The 20,218-nt window shown below is 46.9% G+C and overlaps 1 protein-coding gene across 1 annotated transcript; it reads right to left on the bottom strand.

Annotated features, from left to right (window-relative positions):
• Positions 1–311: 311 nt before the first annotated feature.
• LOC123116193 (uncharacterized) lies at positions 312–3,978 on the bottom strand. The gene is made up of 2 exons (XM_044537190.1): positions 2,222–3,978; positions 312–838 (listed from the first exon to the last, which is right to left on the bottom strand). The coding sequence occupies exons 1-2, from the start codon at positions 3,856–3,858 to the stop codon at positions 481–483; spliced, it is 1,995 nt and encodes a 664-aa protein (XP_044393125.1). The 5' UTR covers positions 3,859–3,978; the 3' UTR covers positions 312–480.
• Between the last annotated feature and the right edge of the window lie 16,240 nt (positions 3,979–20,218).

Below are 20,218 nucleotides of genomic sequence, written 5' to 3'. Positions count from 1 at the left end.
ATGATACACACTACATTAGAAATAGAGGAAGTATCTAGTTACGTGATCACCTAAACTGAACATGCACCTGTTTAATAGTCTCTGCGTTTCATAATCTAGTGTGTATAAATATGAAACTACATGTTATGATGAATCTAAGGACATATGTTTGGCATTCTAGATGTAAATATTTTTATCCACAAACTTGGCCAAAGTTCATGAAGTTTGACTTTTTAAAAAAAATATACATTATATTAGATCACTTTAGTAGAACGGAAGGAGAATATGTGGCATGTAATAGTTTAACACACATGTGATACTGAAGTCCGATATTCTCAGCCAAATCCAATCATCCAAACTTGTATAAAATCCATCAAATCGCAACCGGGAAGGAAACAGACATTGTGATCATCTACCAGAGCGATGAACAACACTCGGCCATGCATGTCACCGCTCAGTCCCCCTGTGCATGCAGAGACACAACCGATCCAACCAAGCCAACTAGTAAAAGAAGTTTTCCATTTCCACGTCTGGGTCATCTTGAGGGCCGGGCTGGTGAATGCCGTCGTCCTCCTCCAGCCGGCGGGGCGGCCCGTCTGCGGGGACGCGCGGCTCCGGCTCTGCGTCCCACACCGGCAGCATGTTCATGGCGACGGCGGCCTCCACCGCCGCCGCCTCCTCGTGCTCGAGCAGGGGCGGCGGCGGCACGTCCAGCTCGATGTGGTGGGCCTGGTGGTGGTGCGCGAAGGCGAACGCGAGCCCGGCGTCGAGGCACCGGCATGGCTCCAGCAGGCCTGCCACCCCCGGCTGCCCCCTGTTCATGGGGCGCCCGCACTGGTAGCAGAAGACGAAGCCGCACCTTCAGCACAAGAGAGTAGGTCAGTGTGGCGTTCGAAACGCAAAATATATGGGAATAAAAATGATAGTATTACATCGGAAGGCAGTGTGATGTATGTGCACTGGCAGATTTAGATACACACATCAGCAAACGGTGCAAACATGGGAGTGATACACCTCTATATAATGCGTGCAGCCAAATTTTTTTAACTTTAGATATTTATATGAGATTACAAAATTATACTATTTGAAACAAAATACCGTTTATATGTATCATGAGCTTTGTGAAGAAGAAAAATATCGTTTATATGTCGATCACTGCAGGTTGTCTCAGAAGCTAAAAATGGCATGTGTTGGTGGCCGGTTGCAACTTGTAACCAATCAAGTTGGCCACAATCAACTTGTAACCAATCAAGTTGGCCACAATCAACTTGTAACCAATCAACGAACCAAAAGCCACCATGTGTTCGCTCTCCATCCAGATGGAGGATAGTTGCGGTTAATCTTTTTTTGCTTTGGCGGAAACTACTATTAATCATACACAAGTTTTTGGCGGAAGGTATGCAAGTGAACCGAAGGTGTTTGGCGAAAGGTGTATATTAGTAAGCTTAATTGATTATTTTATTAACACACAATTGAACAAAAGGTAATTTGGCGGAAGGTGTGCATGTGAACGGATTTGGCCGAAGGTTTATATTAGTGAGCTTAATTGATTGTTTTACTAACACACAATTGAAAGGAAGGTATTTTCGCGGAAGGTGTGCATGTGAACAGAAGGTGTTTGGCGGAAGGTGTGTATTAGTGAGCTTAATTGATTATCTTACTAACACACAATTGAACGGAAGGTGTTTGGCGGAAGCAACAAGTTTGTGAAAGGTGTTTTATTTTACCAACACAAGCAACACGAATAACGTTTGAGAAGCTGTTTTATTTTACTAACACACATTTGTTTTCAAATGGATGCTGGTACGGTTCGATGGCCGGCTTCTGTGTATCACTATATCAATTTTCAAACAAATATCAAGGGAATTTGCGGGTCGTCGTCGGAGATGTCCTTAACATGTCAAGAAACATTGCCGCACAAGAGCGCAGCAAACCAAATGTACCAAATCATTTTGAGGTTTGATATTTCCTAGTCATCCGACGACACTTATGAAAATGTTTTACGTTTGAATAGGAAATATGCACGGTAAAGTACTTTGAACTAAGTGTAAGTAGTAGGTTTTACTAAACTAGATGATGTGAAACATAAAGATGACAATGATAGTTTTTGCCTGATGAATCCACCTAATTAAGTGTTTTACTTGGCTCTAGAAAACTTGATATATATGAAATAATAAATTCAGATAACAGGAAATTATAACAGAACGTAAAGAATCAATAGAGACGAGACTGAGAGTAATACCTGCATGTCATTCGATTGCATCCGTAGCTCCTCTCGACGATCATCCTGCAGCTCGGGCACTGTTTCCACCGGCGTTCCTGCGCGAGGCTCCTCACGAGCGCGGCGTCGGGGCCCTTGGCGCAGTCGTGCTCGCCGGCCGCCCCGTCCGGGCTCCACTCCATGCCGCAGGTGGCGCACAGCAAGTGCTTGCACGCCGGGCACGGCGCCATGGCCGGCTCCGCCTGGCCGCTCGTCTCCAGGATGACCCCGCACCGCCGGTTCGGGCAATACGCGCGGCGGTCCGGCGGGAGCGCGCTCTCGGTGAGCCGCGCGCCCCAGTCGCCGAACGCGCCGTAGTCGATCGCCTTCTTGCACTTCTCCGGGTGGAGGACGGTGTTCTCCTTGCCCTTGCACGCCGCGTCGGGGCACGGGATGGGAAGCTCGCTCGCCCGGATCCTGCCCTCCACGTAGATGGTCATGCACGTCGCGCAGAACTTGTGCTTGCAGGGGAGCCCGTGGAAGAGGTCCAAGATGGGGAGGGTGTCCATGCAGATGCCGCAGTCGAACGTGGGGACCTCGTTGTCGGCCAGAGGGGGCACCTTCGTCGTCGACGGGCCGGGCGCGTCGGGCTCGAGGTCGGACGGGCTGACGCCCCATCTCTGGCAGAACTTGGGCAGGGAGAATCCGCCCTCTTCTTCTTCCTCTTCGCCGGCGGCCGCGACGGCGGGCTTGCAGGGTTCATCAGATCTTGGAAGGCACAGCTGCAAAGATTCGAGCAATCGCTGCTTCTCCGCCAGCTCCAGCTTGTCAGCATCGTCGAGCACGATGGCCTCGTACCAGCCGTTGTCGTGCCCTTCTTGCATTGCGGGGAACATAACCGATGAGGCGGCGTCGGCGAGGAGGGCCCGTCTTTTCACGGAAACGGGGTCGTCGAAAGGACCGATTGGTCTTGCCCGCGGGGCGATGGCGCAGAGAGCGCCGCATCTTCTTGCCGACGGGACGAAGCCGGCGGGCGGGGTCACGCTTGGCACAGTAGCGGCTACCGCGTGTCCGGGGACTTGCTGGCTTGACGAGGAGCCGGCGGCGTCTTGAGAGAGGATGGTCTGCGTCTGTCTCGCCGGAGATGCGGCGACCCCGGCAGTGCTTGGGCCTGGCAGACTTTCCAGACACTCGAGGGGTTCCGGGATTCTCGAATTGCCGAGGAAGACGGTTCCGCTCTCCACCTCATGAATGCTCTCGAAGGTTCCGGTCTGTCTCTCCAAGAAGTTGTCCGCGGTGGCTCTGGCGCCGAAGCCGACACCGGCCCTGGAGGAGTTGGGGTAGTCGCCGAGCGGCTGTTCCAGGTCCAGGTCACGCAGCTCCCACTCCTCCGCCCCCACGAGGTCTTGCATGTGCAGGGCGTGCGCCATCTCCTCGTCGGCGGCCATGGCGGCCTGCCGCTCCGCCTCCACCGCCGCCGCCACGGCCTCCTCCGTGTCCGCGTCGAGGACGACGGGAGCCGCGGGGACGTCGAGGCCCTCCAGATACGCCTCCTCCTCATCATCCATGTACACGTCGTAGATGGGACCCGCGGCGGCGGCGGCGGCGCCAGGGCTAGCCACGGGCTCTGGTTCCTCTGGCTCGAGCCAGTGATCCGCGGGCTGGGATTCTTTCTCCATTGCACCTGACCTCACGGGAGATCTCCCTTGGCGGCGTGAGCGTGACGGTGACAGGCAGGCTGGATTTGGTCGATCTCGTACGCGCCGCTCCACGAGAGAAAAGTTTTGTTTGGGCGTTGCGTCATGACCTGCACAATTGGAAAGGTGGACGCGCATATAAGGGAAGGTTTCTTGGGCGCCGAGAGTCCTGCTCTTTTTTTCTTGGCCGTCGAGTTCGGTTCGTAAACGGATACAAATTGACCGACCGACCGACCAAACGCGGTGTAAGCCGAGACTTTTCTCGCCGGCCGTGTTTCCAAATATGCGGATCTATCGCTATCTTTGCTTTCCCAAAAACAAATGCAAATGGACTACAGGGAAATCAACATATTAATACATTGATTGATTATTACACTCGAATTTAAGATTTTCTTTGAAGATATGAAGAATGAAAGGGGAGAGGTTTCAAATCTAACCAAATTCTACCGGAAACTCTCGACGGCACAATGGTGCGGGGGCACGCACCTGCGTGGGCAACCCGGCCGCAAGATTGCTTCTAGATCCGCCAAGTCATTGATTCCGAGTATGTTTTCTAAGATCTAGTTCCGAAACTTATAGATTGAATTTTTTTTATCTTATAGATTTTGTCATTCACTCCTATTAAGTTTTGACAGTTAAAACTTACCAAACATATCCACAAGCAACATAAGTCTGAAAATGAAATTTAACTTAAACTTTTGGTTGAAACGATATGAAAGTTTTAAATTCAAACAAAAAAAAGAGCATGGGCGAGGGGCTCGATGCACCCGCACCTACGTGCCACAAATCCTCTCGCCCAATTCTACTTTGTTTCCAATTATGAACTAACCCTCTAAACCGTAAAGAGAAGGAAAAATATATTTTCAACCACAGTATCAACAACTTAAACACCATACCACCCTCATCCCCACAACCTCCCTCTCGCATGACACAATTCTAAAACGCCGCCGCCACACCCTTGCCGGCCACCCCTTTCCATGTAGTGCATGCTCCAGAATCTTACCTCGCTTACTAAGTAAAGACCATGTTACCATAGCAAACGCGCCGCCGCCGCAAAAATATAATGACCAGACATCTAATATGTTCATAGATCTAAACCAATATCATCCAAAAAAAATACTAATAACATATGCACAGATTACATATAATATCTAATATCAAATCTATCGCTATTTGATTATAAAAAAACAAAATCTGGAGTAGTACCGATTGAAGAGAGAGCTCCAAGATTAGGGTAGCCTGGGGTTGGGAGATTTATTGGAGGGGTCGATGCGGCGAAACATTTTTACAAGCTATGGCGATTGTTGTGACCATGCGAGACGAGAAGGTGGAGATAAAAGGTGGGCGGTTGTTATATCTAGGTACTAGAAGCGGGTGTAGAATAAGGTGGGTGGTGTAGGACTATATATATGGTGGGTGGGGGGGACTAGGGTTTATTTTGATCTTATAAGTGGACCTTCTAAATAGGCTTGACCGCAACAATTCTTAAGTGGGCCTTTTGATAGGCCCAATCATAAGAATTATGACAAACACACAGAAAAATGTGCTCGGTCTAAACGAGTATAAAAATAGGTTTATCCCAAAACATGTGTAGATGCATTTGACACTAAACGGGCTGGATTGGCAAGTTGGGCACAACTCAAAATGGGTTGTAGTTATCGGATGTATTTGTCCAAAAATGGGTCGAGTCAAGATCATGTTGAAAAAGGCATACCATTGTAGTAGGACCTAACCCGTATGTTTTTGGCCAAAACAAATTGTCATAATATATGACACCTAAACTCTCAAGCATCATACACACCATTCAGACCATAGCTGGAGAAGAGTTCATGGTGATTTTGGTACATTACAACAATGTGTCATCTAGATTTCTTCCTCGAGATTTCAATGAAAACACCAAAAGTTGAAGCTAATGACCCTCAACTTGTGAAGCTTGTATTTTTATTGCAAAATTCATATATCTTCATTTTTAATGAAAATTGGACTCTCTGTGATGACAATGTGTTATCTGAGTTGCTAGATGTCCTTGTAGTGACATAAAGGTCCATGTTGGACCGAGTTCTATGGACTAGTGGGGGAGGGATTAATATTCTTATCAAATAAATTCTACTCCAAATTTTATGTTGGTCAAGCTCTAGCTTTTCTACTACTTGGAACCTTAGAAACACCTACAAATGCAAGTCTAAAACAAAGTAAGAATGCAAAAGCTAAACTTGCAAGAAAGTAGGAGTTAACTGATACATGATTTTGCATTACAATTTCACATGACAAGTACTCTACTTTTATGCATACTAAATTACTTTGCTTTATCATATACTGTAGAAAATTTCCTAAATAATTACCGGAGAGGCCGCCAGAAGGGGAAAATAAAAGCTCATGAAGAAAATATTTTTTCAAGAACATAAAAATACGGGTTGATATATGTATGAAAAGAGTCACTAGGCCACTACGAGGTAGCCACATGGTGCCTGGTGGGCCCACTCTAGGTGTCCTACCTGCCAAGATGCCTACACATGGGGTATGAGATCCATAGGCCTCCCCAGGTGTCCTCTTTGATGCATATGTCATCCACTAGAGTCGTAGACCACATATCCATTTTTCAAGAACTTTTTCATTGCCTCTTCAAGGTAGAACCCTATGTCTTTTCTTGGATGATTGTTTCCGTTAAGATATTTCCTCTATGGCAGGAGCAACTTGAAGCAATTGTGATCACCAACTCTGGTGCATCAAAGGGAACATCTTCAGCATCCCCACCAGCAACACCATCACCCTATTTTCCATCTCCATCTATCTATGTACAATTGGAATGGATCAGTTACTATTATCACTTTATTTGTTTTAGTTGATGCCTTGGCAGTTGACGTTGTGTGTTTTATTGGTGAATGATTTGTACTTTCATATTGCTATATTTATGATTACACCTCTAAATATGTTCATCATGATGTACTATGAGTAGTTCCATAGTGTTGTTGAGGACATGGGAGAGAAAACTAGTTATTAATGAACATATAAATTTGCAATAAAGATTGTTGTTTGAGCATGTTGTGGTGTAATTCTATAGTGGTGGTATTCAAACGTCGATTGCGTAGCACTTCACCTATATGGGACTAGAGGAGAGCATTGTGTTGAAATAAGTTCAGAATGTGAGGCCAGAGTGACATAATGACCGTTCCTTTAGTTTGTGAATCAAAACATGAGGGATGAATAGAGACCCTAGATAAGATGGCTATGGTTTGACTTTTTGTCTTAATTTCTCTTAATAGTTGCATATGCTTGTCAAGGGGACAATCATAGGTATATGTGAGTCAATGATTTTGTAGCATATAGATTTAGGCACAAATTTACAAATATGAAATATTCCCATTATACTCGAGAACGTCTGATCACCATAAGTAACACAATCGGCTTGTCCTTGGCACTGCTAAGGATTGGGCCACTTGATGCACACTATTACATTTTTTTGTTATTTAAATTTCCTTGCAACTCCATCACTACAAACCACTACACCTTTTAGCACTTGTAGTGAATCCTTGCTATTTTTGCACTTGCCAATTCCTTCTGCTCCTAATGGGAATGACACTTTTACTTATCGATAAGATCTACTGTCAATCCCCTACACTTGTAGGACATCATTAGGGAAAAGAGATGTAGACACACTTGATGCGACAATGTTTTCCCAAGATCCAAATAGTTGCACAATCCTACTCCTTGCTGGTGAGGTTAAGAGACCAAGTCTTGATACCAGAAAGGTATTAACAATGACACTAACAAAGATGCCACAAAACGCTTGCCCACCTATTCTACCATGACTTCATACCATGAAAATGAAAGATTCACTTGAGGTTAATCTTGCATGAAGATGACGATCAGTGACCTTGTATATTCTTTTGATTATTTCACGCCTTGAAGGCTTTTAAGTGATTCTTAAATGCCTAGGAAGTGCACACCCTCTAATAATAACAAGCAAAGCAAATCCACTTGGATGAACTCCTCAAAACTCCTTCAACCCAACTCTTGGAGGAACCACATTCTCTCTCTCTCTCTCTCTCTCTCTCTGATAAGGTTGAAGCAAAGAGAGATGGAGCCCATAAATAAGGGGTTCAAGGAAGGGAGGAGTGTATCATTCAAATACACAAAGAGCTACTCTCTAGGATCTCACAGAGTCTCTTAAGCACGCTCACAACTGCTCACAGACTCAAGAGGTGTGGGATTTATATAGAGAATTGCTACCTCTTGAGCACTGCGTTGGTTTTCCCTTGAAGAGGAAAGGGTGATGCAGCAAAGTAGCGTAAGTATTTCCATGGCACCTCGGCTCAGAGCAACCAGTTTACCATGCATTGCCAGCCCAGAGACCATGTCTTCTGGCAACACACAACATCTTGGTACAGAAAACGACCGCTTTATTGATGCTAGCGGATCAAAGTTTATATTACAACAAGTAGCAAGGCCAAGCGGCACACACGGTGCGTCTAAACAATATGTACATTGTTTAGTGAACATAAAGGGGCCTCGATAATAACAACTACGCGGCAGCGGAACAACGTCGTAGCGGAACTCCATAGCACAGGAACACCGATGTGGACACGATCTAGACTCGGACAGCACTCCTTTCCAACGAGACTTTCCTAAAATTTGGCATGACACGCCAGGTTAGTACATTGAATGTACTTGCAAGCTCACAACAAAAATAAACATAATGACAAACAATATCATGCTAATTAACCAATTATTAATAATGCAACAAGATAGCCAACATGCTGTGAATATGCTCTTGAGAGAAAAATCTCTCGGACTGGCTTACCAACGGTGATCGCTCTTGCATCACAAGCGTACCAACCTCAAGAACTTAACTAGAGATATCTCATGATCTTTCCAACGATCACAACCACGACCAATATTTGGTCTTAAACGGTGACCCTTCCGGCGATCACAACCACGACCAACACTTGGTCTAAAACAACAAGATGACCTTTCCGCCATCATCAACAATGCAATGTTCATAACTTAGTGTGCAAGATTTATTAAACATTGATCCATGGTGTGACCTACTTTCGAGCGTGCCCGTAACCATGGACTCGGCTATCGATAGATTAATACACTCTACAGAGGTAGCACACTATACCCACACCAGGGAACCCATGGCCTCGCACTCCCATTCGGGTGGACCAACGGCATTCCGACGAAACCCCTCCATTGCCATGACACTCTTCCGGCCACTCCACCTCACTCCCCACTGGGCCAGTCCTGGGTGGCCCCGTGTCTACCAAAGACACAACGACCACCATCATGGCCAAAACATAAATTGTCCCACACGGGGACACGGTACCAAAATCTCAACAACAGGCACACAAGGTTATGTTGGCTTACCGGGCCAGGGTACCACACGCTCATAACCTTCCCTCGTTGGAGGCACCGACCAGAGGCATGACAACGGACCGAATAAAGGCCTTCCCATAAAGGCAAATGTGGTTGCACTGGGAAAAACTCGTTTCAGTGGCACCATGACCCGGTCAAAAATATATTCAAGTTGAGTTATTATCAGGTTCAACTTAAAGTGAAAATAACCAGTGTCATAGTATGCCATGAAATGCAACACTAACATATGCATCAAATATCAATGGAAATGACTGAGTCAACTATATCCACACTAAGCATCAACAACCCATGACACTTCTCTGGTTAGGATTAAACCTTACTTTAAATAGAATCTTTCTAACAATTTTATCATTTTTCTCATGCATGAAAAATAACTCCACATAATTATTTATATCCACACTAGTTTCTTTACCAACTTAGTTAGCTTTAAACTTTCTCTAAATCAAGCATATTAACTTAAACAAGCATCTAACAGAATATAAATAACATAATAGTGATTTAAATGCATGGGTTAAATCATTCATTCAAGTAGGAAAATCGCAAATATTGTAATGGCGCCATGATAATGTTGTTGTGGCTTGCCTTAGTGCAGATGAGGTTCACAAGCCTCATGGTGATCCTCAAGACAAACCTCACCCTCTGAAAATATTTAAAAACACAAAAAGAAAACATCAAGAACCCTTCTGAAATTCACCACAAAATCTAGACAGCAGGGAAAAATCCCATCTTTGGTGAGCTGCTAGATTTCTTTACGAAGAACACAATGCAGAAAGAATCAATTCATTTGGACTTATGGTTAAAGAGTTTTGGCTGTTTGAAGTTCTTTGGAAAATATGAAATTTGAATTTAATTAAAAACAAACTTGGGGGGGGGGGTGACGTCGAAGACGTAAAGCCTCAGGGGCACCACTCGTACCGCTTCGTGCACGTACTGAGTGGCTGACTAGCGGGCCCCGCTAGTCAGGTGAGGGGGAGAGGGGAAGGAAACAGAGGACGGCGCGGCTTCACCAGAGCACACGACGGCGACGAGGGCTTCTTGGCCAAAATGAGAGGGAGGGATCAAGAGAGGAGACAGAGGTGCACATGCCCGTACCCGTACAGTAGCTATGGGTGGTTGGACAACGTCGGAATCAACCTCTCTAGCGGAGGCAGAGAGCGGAGGTCACCGGAGACGAAGACGACGGTGAACAAAGGTGACTCTAGGGGCTCCAACCAGGCGGAACAACACCCCCGGAGAGTGGCGCAGGCCCTGGAAGGGTTGCCCAGGACTGGGAGGGGCTGGAGCTACGGAGACGACCTGTGGGGATCGCCGGCGAGCTTGAGCTCGGGGACGGCGGCCCGCGGCCTGCCCGACCGGGCTACGGCTATCTACGAGATTGTGGAGTGTGTGGGAGGCGTGGATGGTGCTCGAGGAGGCTGGTGAAGGCTCCATTTATAGCCGAGCATCGAGGGGGGGGGGGGCTCCGCCGGTGGACACCTGGACACGGCACCCGGTGACGAACAACGTCAGTGAGAGGGGAGAAGGCGACACAACTCACGCAGGGACTGTGGGCGAACGGGGATGAGCACAGGGGCACTGGGGTGATGACGAGCACAGTGCGCACCGCACTGTTACGTTGGCCGGATCGCGCCCGTGCTCGCTGCGGCAAGCTCCGGCATCGGCGAGCGCCAGCAGGGAGTTAAGAAGGTCGAGATGATGATGGAGGCAAGGTTTGGCAAGGTTAGGCAGGTGGGGAAGCAAGCACGCACGAAATAGAGGCTCGAGCGGCGCTCAGAGCGCGTCGGCTGCATGCGTGCTCGCCTGGACGAACGTGGTCACCGCATGAACTCTGACCTCAGGCCGACCTAAGTCCAAATTTCATGTCTGGCTTGTTGTTCGTGGTAGTTTTGAAGGTTACCACGCTTTGGTTTGGACCCAGACGTAGTAGGATAGATTTCAACTGCCTGGTAAGTTTATGATCAGTAACTTTGAGAGCTTACTGTGGTCAAACGGTTGGGAGTTGAGGGCTGGGCTTTGGAGTCTAGCAATCATCTACTAAGGTGATGATGCACAAGAAAAATCAGCCACAAAGGAGCAAGTAAAATGGTAGTTGCTATGGAAACCACCATTTCTCTCCAGAACAGAAAATATTTTCTGTAGCAAAAATATTACAAAAAGTGATGAAATATTTTTTCTCAGAAAGGTGCCCTAGAGTTCAAAGAATATTTGTGAATTTTCTCAGGTTTTTGTAAGAAAAATTGGGGTTGCTTTGGAGCACATTGAGCTAGCTAGGGTTTAAGAGAGGGAAATGAATATTGTTCATTTAAGTAAAATATTCCATATATTATTTTGAGGTGAACCAGAGAGGGAATGATGGTTAGAGAGGGAAATGGGACACTTGGGTGAAAGCCAAGAGGTACCCAAGTGTTTAAGTCCATATGAAAAGATTCAAAACTCCAAAATTTCAAATTCAAACCAACTGAAAATCAGGCAAAGAAAAGAGGGCAAAACCAGGCTCTCACAAACCTCCCCCACTTAGAATGAATCTCGTCCTCGAGATTCGGTTGCTTGGGAAAACCATTCTGGGTAATGTGCCTTTAGAAATTCTTCCCGTTCCCATGTTGATTTTGACTCTGTGTGATGCTCCCACTGAATCTTGTAGAACTTCCTTACTTTACTACGAGTGTCCCTTTCCATCTGATCCAAAATTTTAACCGGTCTCTCTTCATATGTTAAGTCCTTTGCCAACTCTATTTCAGTCATAGTAGTCTTTTTCTCAGGCGGCGATATGCATCGCCTCAACTGTGAAACATGAAACGCGTTGTGCACTTTCGACAATTCAGGGGGTAGTTCCCAACTGATATGCAACAGTGCCCACTCGTGACATAACGGGAAATGGACCAATAAATCTGGGTGCCAACTTTCCACGAGTCTGGAATCTCTTGATTCCTTTCATAGGAGTGACTCGGAGGTATACGTGTTCTCCGGGTTCAAAACTGATCTGTCGGTGCTTTGCATCATAATAACTCTTCTGTCGAGATTTGGCCAATTGCAATCTGTCTCTGATTTCCTTAACTTGGTTCTCAACTTCCATCATGAGATCGGTTCCGAAGATGCGGCTATCTCCAATTTGAGACCAATTTAAAGGAGTGCAGCACTCACGACCATACAAAGCCTCATACGGTGACATCTTTAGACTGGTCTGGAAGCTATTATTGTAAGAGAACTCGGCATATGGCAGGCAGTCTTCCCAATTAGGTCCTTGGGCCAAAGCACAGGCTCGTAGCATATCTTCGAGTATTTGGTTTAGCCGCTCTATCTGTCCATCAGTCTGAGGATGATAAGCGGTACTGTATTTCAGCATTGTCCCCAAGGCTTGATGGAGACGTGACCAAAAAGCGGAGGTAAAAAGGGAACCTCGGTCAGAAGTGATGGTTCGGGGTACTCCATGCAGACTTACTATTCTGGATACATACAACTGTGCAAGTTGATCCGCTCGATATGTGGTTCTGATTGGGATAAAGTGAGCAACCTTGGTTAAGGTGTCCACTATGACCCAGATTGCATCATTGCCTCGCTGAGTCTTAGGCAGCCCTGTGATGAAATCCATGCAGACATCATCCCATTTCCATTGCGACACCGGCAGTGGTTGGAGAAGTCCGGCTGGCTTCTGATGCTCTATCTTCACCTTGTTGCATATGTCGCAACAAGCCACAAAATAGGCAATGTCTTTCTTCATTCCATCCCACCAGAATATTTGTCAAAGGTCTTCATACATTTTCGTACCTCCAGAGTGAATGGAATACGAAGATTCGTGTTCTTTTGACAGGATTTTCTGCTTTAAATCCGCCTGATTGGGTACACAAATCCTTCCACGGAAGTGGAGGGTACCAAATTGATCCTTCGAGAAATCTGAAGTCTGTCCTGCTACCATATTCTTGGCACGTTTCTGCAGGACGGTATCCACTGGCTGGACCTTGCGGATATCTTCCTCAAGTGTGGGGGCAACTTCCAAAATATTAGCAAGGCCGGAATCAACTATGACCGGGTTGAGCTGAGCAATCTCCTCTTGAAGTTCAGGAGGCAACGATTTCAATATGACATTTAGGTTGACAGGCTTTCGACTGAGTGCATCGGAAACCACGTTGGCCTTACCCGGGTGGTAATTTATTCCAAGGTCATAATCCTTGACTAACTCAAGCCATCTTCATTGACGGAGATTTAAATCTGGCTGAGTAAATATATACTTGAGACTTTTGTGATCGGTAAAAATTTGGCACCTCTTCTCGATGAGATAGTGTCTCCAAATTTTTAGAACATGAACCACCGCGGCCAATTCCAAATCATGAGTAGGATAATTTCCCTCGTGGGGTCATAGCTGTCGTGATGCATAGGCTACTACCTTGCCGTCTTGCATAAGTACGCATCCAAGTCCTTGTCTGGAGGCATCACAGTACACATCAAAATTGTGGTAGATATCAGGAAGAGTCAATACAGGTGCAGTCGTCAGCCGTATCTTTAGCTCATTGAAACTTTTCTCACAGTCCTCAGTCCATTCAAACTTCTTATACTTTTTGAGTAGCTCCATCATGGGTTTAGCAATCTTGGAAAATCCTTCAATGAAACGACGGTAATATCCGGCTAATCCAAGAAAACTCTGGATCTGAGATACGGTTGTGGGGGGCAACCAATCGAGCACATCCTTTACTTTGCTCGGGTCCACGGCTATTCCTTCGGGGGATAACACATGTCCAAGAAATCCAACTTGCTTGAGCCAAAATTCACATTTAGTGAATTTGGCGTATAAATGATGTTTGTGGAGTCGTTGTAACACTGCTCGGAGGTGTTCTTTGTGATCTTCTTCACTTCTTGAGTAAATAAGTATGTCATCGATGAAGACTACCACGAACTTATCGAGGAAGTCCATGAATACTTTGTTCATCATATGCATGAAGAAGGCAGGGGCGTTGGTGAGACCAAAGGACATAACTGTATATTCATAAAGACCGTACCAAGTGGTGAATGCGGTCTTAGGAATATCTTCCTTTTTAATCTTGAGCTGATGATATCCTGTCCGTAGATCAATCTTGGAGAATACCTTGGCCCCACTGAGCTGATCAAACAAGTCATCAATCCTTGGCAGCGGATATTTGTTTTTGATTGTGACATCATTCAGCTGATGGTAATCCACACACATGCGGAGGCTGCCATCCTTTTTGTCCACGAAGATAGCAGGTGATCCCCATGGTGAAGAGTTGGGACGGATATATCCTTTTTGGAGCATTTCATCAAGCTGTTTCTTTAGCTCCACTAATTCTGATGAGGGCATCCGGTAATACCTCTTGTATAATGGTGCGGTTCTGGGCACAAGATCTATTGCAAACACAAGCTCTCGATCTGGTGGCATGCCTGGTAGCTCTTCTGGAAATACATCAGGAAACTCACTGACCACAGGAATTAATTCCAATTCATCCACAACGGTGAAGACCATTTCTTTCTTGGGTATGCTTCTGCGAGCATAGAATTTGGTAGTCTGCCCCTTCTGACTGGTCAAAGTGACTTCTCGGGTCGCGCAATTTATGCATACTTGATATTAAGTCAGCCAATTCATACCCAAGATAACATCCAACTTAGCAGGCTCAATAATTATCAAAGAAGTTGGAAAACAGACTCCGTTGATATTGACTTCCAGATTATGGCTTGCTCTTAATTAAGGATCCCAGGGTTTGTACCAGCATATTCTTGCCCAAAAGCGAACAAGGAAATTTGTTTTGGGTAACAAAACTCCAAGAAATGAAAGAGTGGGAAGCCCTAGAGTCAAATAGAATCACTGCGGGTATGTTATTAATAGAAAACATACCAATGATGACTTCGGGGTTCTCTTGAGCTTCATCGGCGGAGAGGTGATGAACGTGCCTAGTGATGTCTTGCTGGTTCGGGCATGACTCCATAAAATTGACTTGTGGCCTGAATAGAGCATTCGCCTTGCTGTACTTGGGACACTGTCTGTCATAATGTCCGATTTTCCCACAACTGAAACAAGAATTGTTGCGCTGGCGCTCCTCGTGCACTGGGTTGGTCACAACATTCTTGACTTGCGTGGTGGTCTTGTTAACATTCTGTTGCCAATTGGGCTTGTATTCCACCTGAGTCTGCTGCCAGGTACGAGCCTTTTGCACGGGTTGCCCATCCTTCTTTGGCTCAAACTTGCGCTTGTGGTCGTTGTTAGCAGGCCTATTATCCGATACAAGCTTGTGCTCCCTTTCAATAATGAAAGCCTTGTTCACCAGAGTTTGGAAATCTGGGAAATCAAACATACTGAGAGTACACCGGAGTTGCGGGTTTAATCCACCAAGAAATCTGTCAATCTTTCTTTCTTCAGTGGCCACGTCATATAGGGAGTAACGTGACAGATGATTGAATTTTTGCAAATATTCACCCACAGACTGATTTCCTTAGAGGAGCACGAGAAATTCACGCTGCTTAGTCTTCATAATTCCAGTAGGGATATGATATTTCCGGAACTGATCCTTGAATTTTGACCAGATAATTTCTTCATCAGCAGGCCACATGGCTTTTATATTTTCCCACCATATGGCAGCAGGGCCTTCAAGATAATGAGTTGCAAATGGAACTTTGTCATCTTCTTCAGTACAAGCAATCTCAAGTTTCCTCTCAGTGGTTCGCAACCAATCGTCTGCATTCAAGGGGTCAATAACCGGACTGAAACTGGGAGGCTTGGTCCTTTGAAAATCTGACAACTTGGAGTGATGACCGTTCTGATTTCCATTCTGTCCAACCATAGCTTGCACACTTCTTAATATTTCAATCAGATCATTATTCCATCTTTCCTCAAACATACGCAGAATTTGCTCGGTGGAGGGCGGATTTGGCGGTGGAGGCGGTGGTGGAACGTACGGCTTGGGGGAGTGTCCTGCCTGTCGTGCGGAACAACGAACAAGAGTACCCTCGTGAACGTTGCTACTGCTGCCTCCTCGCGGCATCCTATTGTGATTTTTCCCAAGACAACGCAACCGAGATGAGAAATATTCAAAATAAATTGGGGAAAGCCAGCAACAAAAGCCCGATAAAAACCAAAATGATGAAGAAAATACGGCGAATAAAATAGAGTTCCAACATAATTATACATAGACTCATACATGAAAGATAAACAACATGCCAGGTTCAACTACTCTCATACATGAAACGAAACCTCATGACTCGTACGACTACACTCGTACACCATCCCGACGACTGCGAATACTCAGAAGCCCTACTGCTCTGCTGGCGCTGCGGGGTCCTCTCCTGAAGCGGACTTGGATCCTGAACTGACGAGGTTAATTGAGACCTCCGGGTTAAAGGTAACACGACGACGCTGCCTCGAGGGCTCTCCCTCAGGGGCAGGTGTAGGGTGAAGCATCGGGGCTACATGAGTAGTGATAAGTGAAACCCACTCAGCAGGAGCACTGAGAGGATTCACGGTCGAGGCGCCCGAGCTACTCGGAGGAGTAACCAGTAAAACAGGGGAACTAGAACTGGCTGGAATATAATGAGTAAATCCCATAGATGCTGTAGCAGTGATAGATCTAGTAGAGGCTAAGGCAGTACATGCACGAGTTAGCTCTCGAGCCAGCTCGTGGATCATAAGATAGCTAGCGGTGATATAACGAGCAAGATGGCTAGCAACACTATCAGACTCCGGATCAATGATAGGGAAACGGACACGACCATTGTCGTGCAGAGAAGGATAGTAGTAGAAACCTGGGTGGTTCTACATCCGGACCTCGTTGTAACGAAGCTCGACAAGGACCTCAAATGCAGCAAACTGGACAACCTGAGAAGTGGTAGAAGCGTAACCGCTCCGAGAGGTACGAGTGTAAGTGATGGAATCGGAACTGGTGCGCAGAGTAACCACGACGTGATACTCATACACTGAGTCAGCTAGACGCTCCCGGTACACACGATAGACTGGATCGTCACCGAGGGGGTACCGCCAACGCCACACGTTACGAACGAGATGCGGTGACGTGAACGGCATCAGCTGCAACTGGCACGGATAAGGCACCGGAGCCATCTACACTCACAACCATTAGTAGGTTAGCATAATAATAAAACAAGTGCATGCAATGCAACAACCACCTAAAAATGCTACCGGCACTCAACTAAAACATGCATCTAATGTCCAGTTAAGACGTCGTAGTCTAGCATGGCCTACAATCAACGCGGCTCTGATACCACGCGTTCTGGCACCCCGGCTCAGAGCAACCGGTTTACAATGCATTGCCAGCCCAGAGACCATGTCTTCTGGCAACACACAACATCTTGGTACAGAAAACGACCGCTTTATTGATGCTAGCGGATCAAAGTTTATATTACAACAAGTAGCGAGGCCAAGCGGTACACATGGTGCGGCTGAACAATATGTACATTATTTAGTGAACATAAAGGGGCCTCGATAATAACAACTATGCGGCAGCGGAACAACGTCGTAGTGGAACTCCATAGCACAGGGACACCGATGTGGACACGATCTAGACTCGGACAGCACTCCTTTCCAACGAGACTTTCCTAAAATCTGGCATGACACGCCAAGTCAGTACATTGAATGTACTTGCAAGCTCACAACAAACATAAACATAATGACAAACAATATCATGCTAATTAACCAATTATTAATAATGCAACAAGATAGCCAACATGCTGCGATTATGCTCCTGAGAGAAAAATCTCTCGGACTGGCTTACAAACGATGATCGCTCTTGGATCACAAGCGTACCAACTTCAAGGTCTTAACTAGAGATATCTCGTGATCTTTCCAACAATCACAACCATGACCAATATTTGGTCTTAAACGGTGATCCTTCCGGCGATCACAACCACGACCAACACTTGGTCTAAAACAACAAGATGACCTTTCCACCATCATCAACAGTGCAATTGAGGGAGTCCTGGATTAGGGGGTATCCGGATAGCCGAACTAGCACCGTTTGCCGGACTCCTAGACTATGAAGATACAAGATTGAAGACTTCGTCCCGTGTCCGGATGGGACTTTCCTTGGCGTGGAAGACAAGCTTGGCGATACGGATATGTAGATCTCCTACCATTGTAACCAACTCTGTATAACCCTAACCCTCTCCGGTGTCTATATAAACCGGAGGGTTTTAGTCCGTAGGACGAACAACAATCATACCATAGGCTAGCTTCTAGGGTTTAGCCTCTCTAATCTCGTGGTAGATCTACTCTTGTACTACCCATATCATCAATATTAATCAAGCAGGAGTAGGGTTTTACCTCCACCGAGAGGGCCCGAACCTGGGTAAAAACATCGTGTCCCTTGTCTCCTGTTACCATCCGCCTAGACGCACAGTTCAGGAACCCCTACCCGAGATCCGCCGGTTTTGACACCGACATTGGTGCTTTCATTGAGAATTCCTCTGTGTCATCACCTTTAGGCCCGATGGCTCCTTCGATCATCAACAACGACATGGTCCAGGGTGAGACTTTTCTCCCCGGACAAATCTTCGTATTCGGCGGCTTCGCACTGCGGGCCAATTCACTTGGCCATCTGGAGCAGATCGAAAGCTACGCCCCTGGCCATCAGGTCAGATTTGGGAGTTTGAACTACACGGCTGACATCCGTGGAGACTTGATCTTCGACGGATTCGAGCCACAGCCAAGCGCGCCACACTGTCTCGATGGGTATGATCTAGCTCTACCGCCGAATAGTACCCTGGAGGCCGCACCAGCGTCCGCTTCGACCCTTAGCTCGGAGCCGACTTCGCCGATCGAGGACGAGTGGCTGGACACCGACTCGGGGGCTACGATCTCTACGGCGATTGAGCCGAACACCATCCTTGTCCTTTGCAAAGCCCATGACTCCGAGGTGCCGGACTCCTCTCCGGACTCCGAACCTCCCGCACCCCTGCCAATCAAATCCGATTGTGCGCCGGTTATGGAGTTCACTGCCGCGGACATCTTTTAGCACTCGCCCTTTGGCAACATCCTGACTTTACTAAAGTCTCTCTCTTTATCAGGAGAGCCCTGGCCGGACTGTGGCCAGGAAGGTTGGGATGCGGACGACGAAGAAATTCAACGCCCACCCACCACCCACTTTGTAGCCACTGTCGATGATTTAACCGACATGCTCGACTTTGACTCCGAAGACATCGACGGTATGGACGACGATGCAGGAGACATCCAAGAACCAGCGCCTACAGGGCACTGGAAGGCCACCTCGTCATATGACATATACATGGTGGACACCCCAAAAGATGGGAATGTCAATGGAACATCGCAGGATGACCCCTCCAAGAAACAGCCCAAGCACCGGCGTCAGCGGCGCCGCTCTAAATCCTGACATAGCAAAAATGGTGATTCCGGCACGAGAGATAATAATACCCCGGACAGTGCCGAAGACAACCCCCTCCAGCAGGATTCAGCACAGGAGGAGGGAGAAGCCAGCCCTCATGATAGAGCGGCAGACAGAGAGGTAGAGGACGATAATTATATGCCTCCCTCCGAAGATGAAGCAAGCCTCGACGACGATGAATTTGTCGTGCCCGAGGATCCCGTCGAACAAGAGCGTTTCAAACGCAGGCTTATGGCCACGGCAAGCAGCCTCAAGAAAAAGCAGCAACAGCTTAGAGCTGACCAAGACTTGCTAGCTGACAGATGGACCGAAGTCCTCGCAGCCGAAGAGTATAAACTCGATCGCCCCTCCAAGAGCTACCCAAAACGTAGGCTGCTACCCCAATTAGAGGAGGAAGCACCCAAATCTACATCACCAGCACATGACGCATCTGACCGGCCACCTCGTGGCTGCGACAGAGAGGCCTCCAGGCCCTCCACTAAAGCCGCACCCCGACGTCGCTCAAAAAGTACAAAGCCGCGGGGAAATGCGCCAGACTTGCGAGATATATTGGAGGAGAAGGCAAGGCAAATAAGATCGATCTGCGGATCGCGTGGGCACCCCACGACACGTGATGA

Source organism: Triticum aestivum, chromosome 5B, assembly GCF_018294505.1.
Source record: "Triticum aestivum cultivar Chinese Spring chromosome 5B, IWGSC CS RefSeq v2.1, whole genome shotgun sequence".
In the NCBI taxonomy this organism is placed as follows: domain Eukaryota; kingdom Viridiplantae; phylum Streptophyta; class Magnoliopsida; order Poales; family Poaceae; genus Triticum; species Triticum aestivum.
The sequence above is the reverse complement of the archived record's forward strand: the minus strand, read 5'-3'. Positions and strand labels throughout refer to the sequence as shown.